General features: G+C 35.6%; 2 protein-coding genes and 1 non-coding gene across 4 annotated transcripts in view; 2 read left to right on the forward strand and 1 right to left on the reverse strand.

The window, feature by feature from the left end:
- The window catches only part of LOC145690326 (protein phosphatase 1 regulatory subunit 14B), a 413,214-nt gene extending 412,771 nt beyond the window's left edge, over nucleotides 1-443 (reverse strand). The window contains exon 1 of the mRNA XM_081765111.1: nucleotides 35-443. Within this exon, the coding sequence (XP_081621237.1) occupies nucleotides 35-112 (78 nt within the window). The 5' untranslated portion in view covers nucleotides 113-443. The remainder of the gene's footprint in view (nucleotides 1-34) is intronic.
- Nucleotides 1-13,761, forward strand: part of LOC145690324 (uncharacterized) — a 268,337-nt gene that overhangs the window by 123,644 nt on the left and 130,932 nt on the right. The gene's annotated exons all lie outside the window — the stretch shown is intronic.
- TRNAQ-UUG (transfer RNA glutamine (anticodon UUG)) lies at nucleotides 6,252-6,325 on the forward strand. Its single transcript has one exon. It is a non-coding gene; the product is annotated as a tRNA-Gln (tRNA).

The following is a 13,761-nucleotide window of genomic DNA, read 5'->3' on the forward strand; positions in this document are numbered from 1 at the left end:
ATTAAATAATAAGATATAACTGATGTAAACTTACCTTGCAGTATTGTGGATATGCGAGACAGAGGCTTCCATCATACCCAAACAGGGGCGCTCTGCGAAGTTTAGATGCCATAGCTTCTATAACCTATACACATACACACTACTTGTACGCACGATCACGAAAGTTAGTTTTCGTTTATTTATTTATTATTTTTCTTTTAACGATAAATTGATTTAGTTCTACGTTGTTTTCCGGATATCTCAAGGTAGTGCCAAAAATCACACAGGTATATCACAAAAATAATTATCACTTTAGAGAGTAAATTCGGTAACGAAAATCGAGTACACTGCTATATAATTGTCACAAGTAGTAATGGTTGAATCATTCACACACTATTATTGTTGATGAGTTTCATGCAACGGATCATACGGACACCTGTTTCGTGTGCTTAACGGTGGTTTAATGTTCTAAGTTGTGTGTTCTTGTTGTTGTGTGTAGCTGTGATCACCGGAACCGTGACAGTCACGTTGTGCTTTTTCAATTCAATGACTGCTGCTTCGGAATCAAAAGCACGTAGTAGTTCCGAGATGTTACTGCTTATTTTTCAGTATAAAAACTAGTTTCTTCCTTACGATGCTACGATGCACTATCACTTAACATCGTGAGAATTCTATCCATTTCTTTTCTTTCTTTCTTTTTCCCCTGCATGTTATGTCATGACAAATGAAATCTGAAATGGAAATGTTAAACACATAAAATATTCTTCTCAGGTCCTGGCATGAAGTCTAATTCATCCTGAAACTAGCTGTCTACCTATTATAATTGACCTATAGGATTTTAATTTCTTAGAAACTACTCTGGTAACTTAGAGCTCTTTAGAATTACAGCAATTTTTGTTTTATTTTGCGTAACTGCGCTTTATGCAAAATGGCTTCCGTCTTGTTTATTACAGCTATTGCCGAATTTTTTTTTTTTTTTTTCAATGACAGGTTTTAAACTTTTCGTGTAAAATGGATTTTACACTTTAGCAGGACATACGGAAGAAAAATAATTCCGACATTCTATGAGAAGTTTATTTGTGCTTACCCAGTGGTCGAAGTGACACGGTATGCGGTGGTTTTTCAATGATGAAGGCATACCGCCTCTGTTTTTTAGTGATCAAGACATACCGTCACTAAAGAATGGATGGAGAATACCTTTAATAAATCCATTTTTATACCCGGTAATTGACGAATAGTTTTGCACTTAAAAATATTATATTTTTTATGTAGAAATAATTTCTAAGTTGACAACACCGACATTTTTGTTATCTTTTCCCTACCTTTTGTTTATAAAATGAGGTGTCTTCAAAGAAATTCATGTATTTTATATTTTGATGTGCCATATTGAATTGTTTCTTTCTTATGTATGTGCGCGTCTTGTCTTAATGCACATGAATGTCATGTTTTGAGCATGGACGGATTTAGGGGCTGTCTGCTGTTGGGGTGGATCTTCCGGGGTTTGAAATATTCCTCAGTCGAGTTGGGGATCCGGGAGTTTTCCCGCAGGAAATTGTTAAGATAGAACTCGGTTTTTGAGCATTTTCGTGTTTAATTCTCTCAAATACAACATAAGGGGATTTTTTTTTTTTAGAAACTTGTTGGCTGGATATCAGAGTTTCTCTGTATTTCCTCCGCCGTAACGGAGAAGCTCTCCAATGATTTTCAGTCATTATGTAAATAGAAATGCAATCTTATAGACAACATACCCTCACTGTTCTTCAACATTTAGATAGCTGGTATGTCGAGTCAAAATCGTAATATACCATACCATCTCTGCTGTTTTCCCACTTCGAACACTGTGCTTACCAATAAAGAGAAGGATGGGGGACTCAAGTATCTCATTCACAAAAAAAAAAAAAAAAAAAAAAATTAAATCTTTAACTTTCATGCCCTGGAGGCTAAACGGGACGGATGATTAATAAAACATGAATATTTGACAGAACTGATGGAATGAAAATGTGGGAAGAAATGAAGGAAACCCGAGAAAACCAAGGACTTCTAGCATTAGAGGTGGGCTCTACCACTGAGGCACTGTTCATCCTAGGCAACAGGATTTGCTTACTAAATCATGTCATTTTTAGCTCTGTTTAGGGATGTTGTCGAAACTAGATAAGTCTAGAAATGTGACTACTAGGAAATACAAGATCTACAAGACAAAATACATTAATGGACAATCTTCCTGGATCTGTGTTGCATCGTTGTTGTCTTATGCTTTTGTTCCGTATTATACAGTATATATGTCATACCGGAGTTCTCACTGAAGTACCAACCTCATTAGATTTTAGTGCGTATCTATTGAACAAACGTAATTATTTAGCCGATTGAAAACTTTGTATTATAGAGTGACTACAAAGATTATCGAGTACAGTTGAAGTATCAAATCAATTCAACAGTTAAAAAAAAAAAAATGAAATCTTTAAGTTTTACGTCCCACAGTAATTCAACAATAAAGTACTGCCGAACATCCTGTAACTAGCTGTCTACTAATACTGATTTAAACTCAATACTGATTATTATAAACTTTGTGGAAATCGTTGTGGGTAATGTAAATGTCAAAATTAATGTAATTTCCGTTGAAACATTTTAAAGAGGGTTAAGCAGAAGCAGAGAAAATTGATTGTTTCGTGCTCTTAGCTCAGTGATGTACTATTTGCTCTGCAAGCGAGAAACAGGGTTCGATTCCTCTCCAATCCAGCGATCAGTTTTTAATTTTTTTTTTAAGTTCTAAAATTGCATTGAAAACTAAAAACATTAAAATACAAAGATGTGTTCCCTAAAGCTTGCTTTTTCTGAATTATTAGTGTAATAATCACAATTATAAGTTCAGCAGGACTAATTATAACTATATTGTACGATTTTCCATAAACTCTATATGCCAGAGTCTTATGCGCTTGGCAATAAATGTGGTTGGTTGTATTCAAGACGTAGACGCAGTACATTTCATAAATTATCTGACTAAAATTGATAGAGTAAGCTAGAAAGAAGATAGTAGATAATCACCATAGTTTAGCGATTGACCAACGTTGCATGCAAGTTTGTGTGGAAATGTGGTTTGAGTTTAGCGTCCCTTTCAGCACCGAGGCAACATGAGACGTGGACCTACAGCTTAACATGATATCCGAACCACATGAGCTCCCACCGAAAGTTGAACCCGGGTCTTCCGGACTAAAGCCGCGTACGATTACCATAACCGTATATTCACGAGGGAGCTGTAGAAAGCTGATGTAGGTCAGGGATGGATATTTTGCAAACGGAGCTCTTTCGGGCTCAGACTTACTGTTTTCAATGCGGCTGATATTCGCTCGAGCTCGCTTTTTTAATTGAGGCTCGCGTTAGCTTGATCTCGCTCTCAATAACTTCATCGAAGCCCCGGCTTTCTCTCATCCAGCGTCTGGCTCGCTATCTACTTATTGAGCCCGAGAGTCGGACTAGCGATGAAGGGCGTTTCTGGTGTAGATGAGAGACAGCTAGTGTGGTTCTCGTCCATGATCTTACTTTGGAACTAAAATGAGTCACCGAATAGTAACTTCAATATAGACCATAGTCTTCATTTACCTAGCTGTTTGGGAAGTTAGGTATTTGTATAGAACCTGATGGAAACTTATGAATGGAACTAAGAATTTTAAGTGGTGCATCTTAATTTTTCTACTAAAATTACCAAATTTCCTTGTTTTGCAAAGGAAACATTAAATAAACACTTTTAACTATAGTTTTGTTGCACCTTTGTATTTTTTCAATGTAAGCACCACCATTTTGCATTTTTAAAGATGTTTTTTTACGGGGGGAGGGAGAACTCATTTGCCACATGTTATTTCTATAATAATTAGGCAAGGAACGTGTGTGGGATCACACTACTTTCGCTTCAGTACAGTCGTAACTAATTAAAAATATTTGTTCACTCTATTCCTCCATATTCACTCTCTTTCTCTCTCCCTTTGTTCTCTTAGAAGCTTTTTGTTGTTGTTGTTGTTGTTGGAGCGTTGTTTGTAGCGTTTGTTAAGTTGTGCCATCAGATCCTTTATTGAGCTAAGATTAGCTTTGACACACAACTTGTTGGTTGTCCCTGATGGCTGTTGAAAGTTTTTTCAACCAAAATCTCTCCGTTGTGGATTATCTGTAGTATAAATATTGTATGCAAAAGCTGTTGAATAAGAAGTAAAGAGAGGTGGCAACATCAAACTGACCAATCAGATCTATCAGGAATCGGTATTATTAAGTGCTTTTGTACACACAAATATTTACTTTCTGACCAGCCCCACTGCCTCACTAAAAAAATGTTAAATGTTAACTGTTTTAACAATTTTCTGAACTTGTAAATTTCAGTGAAATGTTATAAGTTCTAATAGTTTTCTGGATTTGTGACTTTAATAACATTGTGTTCTTGTTATAGGCAGACTACGTAGACTTATACATGAGTGAATTTTGAGTCTTTATATATGATGCAATTACTTTCAGTGCTGTCTGTATGAATAATCACATTTGAAATATCGTTTTATTAAAAATACAATTTTACACTTTTTATGATCCTTTTTTAAAACCAAAAAGTTGCACCCGTTTTGCATCTTTTTACCAAACTTTTGCACCTAAAATTCCAAAGTCTACTTATAAATAAGAGCTTGATGAAAACGAGGAATGAGTTCTGATAAGCCATATGAATTTCCCAAAATATCCCCAAAATGAGTTTTCCCAAAGTTGAGACCAAGCTAAATAATATTCTTATTCCGAAAATGGCATATTTGTTCTATTTCGTGAAAATTTATATTCAAGATGAATTTTACAATTATAGTATACTTCCAAGAACTGCTGGGTTTATAGGGGTACTTGTTGAACAGTATGCAACCTGGAACTCAGTGTTGCTGTTTGGGTTGTCTAATATGAGGGGTTTCTGAGATTCAACATAAATTTTGAACTCTTTAGGATACGGAATTTAAAATTTCTAAATAGCCATTGTATCTTCACTGCAGTTACCTAGAAATATGCTAACAGTTTGAATTTGTATATAAAGGACAAACATACAAACTGATGAACCAATAGTCAGCTTCATATTTGTATATAAGATATCATTATTCAGATAGGTTATGTGTAGGCCTATACATGAAGTAAATATTCAATAATATATTATTCTAAATCTAGGGGAAATATAATTAGAGCACTGCTAAAGTAATACAATTTTGTTACCGTCTAACCTAGTACACTTTCTGTTTCCTTTAACGAAATCTGTTTTCTATAATAATCACTATTATTTTTGGTAAAAAAAAAAAAAAATGAAAAACTAATTAACAAGTGAAGTACATGGGTGACAATTTCACCACTTTCCGTATTAATTATAAGCTTCATTTTTTGCTAATGAAGAATTAGACACACACTCTTTTGCAAGAAGAAATCGGAAGAAGTTTTCGCATTTCGCTGACAGCATTATTATATTTCTACTGAACTCATTGCTTCGAGTCATCGTACAAACTAAAACAAAGATTTCCGTGTAGCATTCTTAGATATTTTTTTTTCTTAAAGCGTCATTCTGAAAATATTACTTTCTAGAAATATTTTACTGAAAACAAAAACGCTTTAATGTGTTTAAAAGTAGTTTGAAGACTGATGTGGTGGATCATTGTAATTTCATTCACAAGAGAAAAATCACAGTTCCTTTTTGCTAACAAAAATATTAAAAAAAAAAAAAAAAAAAAAAAACTGATTCTAAGAAGAATCACAGGAACTTTCATTTCTGTTTCTCTCAACGTGCCGTTCCGTGTTTTTGCCGTGTGATACCACATAGTCTTAACCAATGAGTGAAGAACCGACAAGAACCAACCAACCAGCAGTGATAGTAGTTAGTATCTTTATTGTTGATGCCCTCTAGCAGTGATCCGCGGCACTTGCACCTTGTGAGCGGTGAACGTGAAAATAGCTGGACGTCAAAACAATTCAGGCAACGACCTCAGAAGCAACAACTAAACATAATAATGCATACATTAAATATGATGACTGGCTGCTTAAACGGGCAATATTGCAATACTACTGATTTCAGGAATTCAGCAGATTGCTGATCAAGAAGAGTGTTTCAAGAATATTGAAATATGTGATGTAATTACATAGAAATATTTGTATGTGATTTAATGTTTGTATTATTGTACACGTGTATAGTAGACTCAAAGAATTGTTTCACACACACTAGCATACTGTCATATACAGCAAAATCTGTCTAAACTGATTATATTTTGTTTCACAGAGTGGCCCTGCGTGGCGTAGTCGATAACGCTCTCGCCTTTGGTGCGAGCGGTCCCGGGTTCGATTCCCGGTGAGGGCATTCGGTCCAGAAAGTGTAAAAGCTTTTTCAGGCCAGCCATCCTGAGTGGCGTTTTCCTGTTTTTTTTATTCACACCAGGCAAATGCCGGGATGGTATCTAATTTGCAGGTCCCAGGCCGCTTGCTTGCCTCCCCAACTCTTTCTTTCTTCCCTTTCTCGGATAGTGTGATCGCCGAGAGACGTCATTCCTTATACGTGACGGGCTAACATGGCCATAGAGGCTGCTGAAAGTCCAGAAATCTTATTCCTAATCATTTTGTTTCACAAAAATGGTAGAAATTATGCAAGTAGTCATCGCACAGACGCGTATATGACTGTTAAGCAGGTAGTCAAGTTATAGAGGTAGAGGCAGGGCCGGCTTTAGGATTTTAATTTTGGGTAGGCCCGCTTCCTCGCGTATGGATACGTATGCGCATTTGACTGATTAATGACAATAGGAAATTACTTTTACAGTAGTGGTTCATGCTGTTTATTAAATAACTAGCATCGATTACCCGCTTTGCTGGATTAAAATGAAAATTTAAATGCACAACTCCGTATTTCATGTATTTGATACCCGTGAAATATGCTGTTTTCGTTTTTAGTGACATCGATTTAAACGGCATCGGAAAGATCACTGTTCATCTCAGCGACCACAAAAACTATAGATTCAATACTAATATCAGTCATTTTCGATCATTTATAAATGTTCCTCCCCTAAGTTGCACCGTCAAAGTGATGTGACAAAACCATCACAGGCCTGAACCTCATCTATGCTGAAAATTTGATCGAAATCGGTCGGGTGGTTCAAGAGTAATTAGGTTTTATTTATTTTTTATAGATCTTTCCCTCCCCCTCCCTTAATTACTACCTTTAAAATGATACGATAAAAATAACCCTAGATGCAAACCTCATCTAGAGCTCCTTCGTAGCGGTTAGCGTACGCGCCTTTGGCGTGGGAGACCCGGGTTATGCTGATAAGGACCAGCATCCACAGTTTCTGGAATTTTAAATAGAGAGTGTTGAAATTTAGCTTTTTCGCGATTTTGGACAGTCCTAGCTCTGAAACTATGCACTTTTAACCACAGGTCCATATGAACTTTTTCTCTTATTTTGATGTGAGGAATCATCTCTTACAGTTTGTCGGTATAGTTCATTAACACCCTATCACTATATAGAAAGAGAGAGAGAGAGAGGTTGGACAGTTGGTGTGGGGCCAGTATGGTGGTACATATTTCCTTTTGCATCCAAAACAGCTTGGATCCGACGTTAAATGGACGTATACAGCTCCTGAATCGTGGTGTGTGGTGGAATTTTGTACCATTTTCCTCCAAAACATGCTCCAATTCCTTAAGGGATGCTGGTGGAGGGTAATGAGACCGAACACGCCTTTCTAACTCAGACTACAATGGCTCAATGACATTCAGATCTGGTGATTGTGGGACCCAGGGGAGGTGTGATAGCTCCTGGTCATGCTCCTCCATGATTTCACCGTTTTTGTAGCGTGACAGGGTGCAAAATCATCTTGGTAGATGCTATCCCCATAAGGGAACAATATTTGGGCCATGGGTAGAACCTGGTCCCCCAAAATGGCCTCATACCAGGGTGTAAAAAAATCATGATTTTTTTCAAAAAAATCATTTTTGTTGATTTTTTTGATTTAAATCGATTTTTTTGATTTAAATCAAATCTTTTTCTTCGTATAATACAAGTCGCGAACTGAAGAAAAAACATTAGGAATTAGTATTAAATGTTAATTATGCCATTTAAGTGAAAGTATTGGGTTTTAATTTTGAAATAATTCTCAATCGTTAACCTATTTCAATCTCAAACAACGTTTCTGAAGCATTAAGGAAAAAGTACAGCAATGTATATCAACATGACACTTTCCTTTTCACCAAAGTTTCTGATATTTGGCAGGTGCATATTTTTAAACAATTGGTACTAGCTAGCGGCACGAAATACATATAAAGTATATAAATTTCGCCCAAAATTAACTAACTCACTCTATGACCTATGGAGCCCGGAAGTTCAATGCCATGTTCACAAAAGCTCTCCTGACTTCTATCCTTAGTCAACTGAATCCAGTTTCTATTTTGTATTCTTATTTCTGCGAGATCCATCTTAATATTGTCCTCCCATCTGCGCCTAGGTCTTCCTAATGGTCGTTTTCCGATTGGACTTCCAGTTAAAACTTTGAAAGCGTTCCTAGTTTCTTCCATTCTCGCTACATGTCCTGCCCACCTGAGCCTCCAAGTTTTGATGACCCTAACAATGTTTGGTGAACGGTATAAATTATGCAGTTCCTCATCATGAAGTTTTCGCCATTCCTCATTTCCGTTCCTTTTGGCTCCGAATATTCGTTTCAGGATTTTATTCTCAATTACTTTCAGTCTGCGTTCTTCCCTCGGCGTAAGCGACCATGTTTCACAACCATACAGCACAACAGGCATAATTATCGTTTAATATATTTTAAAGCTTCCAAATTCCTCGACACAATTCGCGACGATAAGAGATTTTGAACTGAATAATAACATGTATTCCCTGCTTTTAGTCGATATTTAATTTCTTCGTGAATATCGTTTTCTGATCCTATATATTAGCCGATAGCAGAACTTTCTCTGTCTTTATGCGATGAGCTTTTGTAAGTCAAAAATTTTCTGCAGGAATTCCAAAATAAAAAAATCAAGATGATCAGTTCCAGCAGAAGAAACACTTGTGGTTGTTAAAATATGCTTTATGTGACGTGAAAAACAGTTCAAATACGAGTTGTTCGTGCATTTAAGACATCTGTACATAGCAGGCACGTTTTTATAATTTTCTGTTGGCTATTTTATTTCCTGCACAATTTTTCTTGCACAGGCGCGGCAAATTTTCTGCGATCACTCGCAGATCGCGGCATGTTCTGCAATGGGGTCAAGTATCCACTTTATCAAAAGTATTATTCGATATTTTAACGCATCCGAAATTTGTCATATTACGATCCCGAGGAACTTTATGTATTTGGTACATAAATTTCAGCCAAAATTTTAAAATCAATTTTTATTTTTTGTTTCGGAGGGGGATCGGACCCCTCTAAATACGCCCCTATTATCTGGAAACAAACAAATAGACGTGGACACAAAAGAGTTTTCATCTTAAATGTCCATGGTGATTTCCCCGTTGCAATGGAAATTTTAAAACCTTGTGTTACAAAGAGAAGAAAGCAGGGTTCACCCGTAACCCGTTCAAACGGGATTTTCCCTGTTCGTTCCCTACATTGTAATCGTTTTCATACTGTGCTTACATACATTTGAGTCTCATTGTATTATGATTATTGTCTTCCATAATCGAAATAATAGAAGAGAAACGGGATTTTACTTACTTTCACTTTAAATTAATTCATTTCGGAATTTGATTTAAATCAACGATTTTTATTAAAAAAATCAAGTGATTTAAATCTTGATTAAAATCGCGATTTAAATCAGAGTGATTTAAATCAATCCACCCTGCCTCATACGACTTAGCATTCATCATTTCATGCAGGGCTATAATGGGATTGCAGAAAACTACGATATCACTGCCCATACTGTAACAGAACCACCCCATGCTTTACAGTTGGGCGCAGACAGTCTGTATCATAGGTCTGCGACAGGTTCTCCATACGTAAACACGACCGGTTGTTGGAAATAAGATGAAGGTCGATTCATCGGACCACATTACATATTTTCACTGCTCATGAGTCCACGCGTTGTGGTCCTTGCACAACTGGATACGCCTCTTCGCATTTACTGCTGTGACCAGGGGTTTGGCGATAGCGGCCCTGCCATGAATTTTCATTTTATGAAGTTCCCGTCTCACTGTTTTTGATGAAACCGGGTTCTGTAGGCCGGAATAAAGTTCAGACGTAATTTTCATTGCAGTGGTTTTCTTTTTAGCTGCTACAATTCGTTTTAAATGCCCTCCGGTCCCTATCTGATAGGATTGTCTTTCGACCACTGTTGTGCTTTGCAGACGTTTTTTGCTCATGAATTGTGTATGCCCTAATGACATTGGATACAGTGCCTTTCGATACCCGAAGAATGTTCGCCACTGTTGCCACTGAAGCTCCAACCAGACGGGCACCAACGATCATGCCTCTTTGGAAGTCTGTCGGGACGTCCATTTTACCACACCACTTTCACACCACGACAGTCACAGGTGAACTGGTTACTGCTGACGGAAGAGAAAGGTCCACATGACACATTGAAAACAAACAAACAAAAAAAAAAAAAAAATATCGGCAACCGCAACACGTGTTGTACAGTGGAGGGCCAAACTTACGTGTCCTGTGTGAAGTGTCTTTAGTTTTTTTTTTTTGTCAAGCCCCTATATATATATAAAGATTAAAAGAAACTTAATGGATGCTTCCACAGTACACTTTGTTCATTTATTTCATGGAGTAATTAGAATTTTCTACCTGTAGAGGAATACAAATGAAACTGTCGTGCGAAAAATTTTACGTTTGAGTACCACGTACGTAGTAAATTAAGATCCTGCTGTGATTATTTATTTAAATTGGCAAAGAGTTAAGATAAGGTGATAAAAGAGAGAAGCATTTGTTGAGTCATTAGATTAAAAACAATAACAAATCAGTTTTGTATAGTCTTCCATTTTGTTTCGAGTTCCTCTCTTTATTCTTAGGCAGTCTTTCTTTTTTATCAAAGCATCATTTTCCCCTCATTGCTTCAGTTCAATTTTTATAGGTGCTAATTGTTACATACAGTCTAGGAATATCTTTGAATCTTCCTTTATATCAATTCGTACTTATTCCAATAATCCCCTTTGCGACTTAACAATGTCGCAGAAAATTAACACAATCATTATCTTTAATTGTAATGGGATTAGTTTGAGATTATGATGACAATCGTTGTACTTTTTTTCGTTATAGGTTCATATGTTATTCACGTGTTCCTTGTATACTAATAGTCTGAATATTCATAATATTAATATTCTGTTGTGTACCACTTTTTTAATGATTTAATTTATAACATGCAGACTATTTATATTTTACGGACTTCGGAAAAGTGAGCATGCTATCGTCACAGCTAGTCTAGAGATATAGTAAACTACCGTGAGAAACATCTATAATTAATAATAATAATAATAATAATAATAATAATAATAATAATAATAATAATAATAATAATAATAATAATAATAATAAAGCGTTATTGAATTCCGAACAACAGTGAATTAAGTTAAGTTGTTAAGTTGTGCATCTTTCTGACTATATGGGGTGTAATGAGCATAGTATATAATTGATTACAAAAATAACTTCACTTAATTTGAAATTCGTAGCTCTTGCGATCGCAAGATATTTCTGTGGCATGAGTCTAAAACGGCCAATGTAATTTTTTGGAAAAAATGAGACTCTTCAATTTTAACGTCTATAAATGGATATTTTCTTGTGCAAGAAGAGCAAATGTCAACACGAAATAGTTTGGAATATATACGATTCATATTAACATTTGCGTTGTCTTGCACAAGAAAATATCCATTTAAAGGCGTTAAAATTTGACGAACTTTTTTTTTTTTCTCCAAAAAGTGGCATTGGCCCTTTTAGACCCAAGCCACAGATTTATTCCCACCGATCACAAGTTGAATGTGCTTAGAATAAAATGAATCAATTCGATACGAATCGATCGTAAGATTAGGCCAAATGTAAGGCCCTTAAGCAATTCCCAATAACTTGGTTAGCAAATACAAATTTAAAAAGATGGGACATCTTTTCATATGATACATAGATGATTTATATACTGATTTTTATTTAGTTTTAATATGTATTTGTTCAACAACATTATTGATTATTTTTATTATTTATTTTTATGGTTATTTATTTGTACAAAGATTATTATTATATAAATATTTCCTGAGGTTGCGGTGGCTCAGTGGTAGAGCGTTTACCTCTGGTACCTGGGGTCCCTAGTTCGATCCCAGCTCGCGCCAAGTGAATTTTGTGGTAGACAAACACCGTGTGCGTGGGTTTCTTCGGGATTCTCCCGTTTCCTCCTACTTTGTTCATTCCACCATTTCATTCATTTCTCATCATACCGCCTCCTTTATCCTAACTGGCATAACTGTGGATCGTAAAACTCAAAGATTTCATTCCATTTCATTTTAAATATTTCCTTGTATTGTGCTCATTGTTGCACTTCACAAAGTCTGCTGTATTTCATTTAGAAAAGCTTCGTGAGAGTGCTGGTAGAAAGTTCAAACAATTCAAACAATTATTAAAATGTTATATTTCTTGATGAAATGTATCAATCACATGCAAACAAAATTTCTTGCGACACATAATTCCAGTATCTTTTTTTTTTTTTTTTTTTTTTTTTACGGTGTTCTAAAGCAGAATTTTCAATTAAAAAGTTGGTGACATTAAAACTACAACATATTCTGATAACTCTTTAATCGATTAATTTACTATTCTTTTACTATTCCTGCTGCCAAGTTTGTACTACTTCCGTGTTCCTATGTGGAGCCCTAAGGAAGAGAGGAGTGGGGAAGAGGAATGCTTAGTCTACTAAAGATCATAATTTTAATCTATAATTATAAAACGTAATTTTTCACCAAATAGATTAGCTTGAATATCATATCCCAATAGCGACAAAAGTTTGCATTGAAGTTTGAAATATTTTTAAAATACCATTTTCCTATGAATTTAAAATTTTTAAAAATAAATAAATAAATATATCTTATTCGTTACTATTTAAACACCAGAAATCCATTACTTCTTTTAGACGATATGAGATACAATACTCACCTCAAGAAAGCAACACGAGAGATCAGCAAGTTGCACTTCCAAATGCTGATAGACGCTTTGATTAAGCCTAGTTCTTCAAAGAGGGTCCATAAAAGCTGTAAATTTCAAAATTTACTTTGCAAAGTTGAACGCTTTGGCATATAGGTCTGTCATACGGATGAGCCTACATATCTCTGCCAATGATTACCATAAAAAAATTATCTGAAACTAAAGAAAATGGCTTGTAAGTGATTGCTACCTATATTCCGATAAATTATTTTACTTTATTTTTGTAAAATAATAATAATAATAATAATAATAATAATAATAATAATAATAATAATAAATAATAATAATAATAAAAGTAAACTTTCAGATTTACATCTCACGGTTGTCATGTAGGTTAAAGGATACGGTGATGAGAATGAATGAAATGGTGGAATGAAGTAAGTGGTAGGAAACGGGAGAACCCCAAGAAACCCCCCCCCCCCACACACACACGGTGTTTGTCAACCACAAAGCCTGTTTGACAGAGCTGGACCGCAGGGACCAGAGATGAACACTATATCGCAGACCCACCGCGGCCTCAAATTGAAAGTACATATTTATAGCACAATGGAGAGAGTAATGCTCAATCTAAAAGATACCACGGTCATATTTACTGTTAATAACTTCTATGAAATAGGTTAGATACAAG

Source organism: Thermobia domestica, chromosome 7, assembly GCF_964235325.1.
Source record: "Thermobia domestica chromosome 7, izTheDome1.hap1.1, whole genome shotgun sequence".
In the NCBI taxonomy this organism is placed as follows: Eukaryota; Metazoa; Arthropoda; class Insecta; order Zygentoma; family Lepismatidae; genus Thermobia; species Thermobia domestica.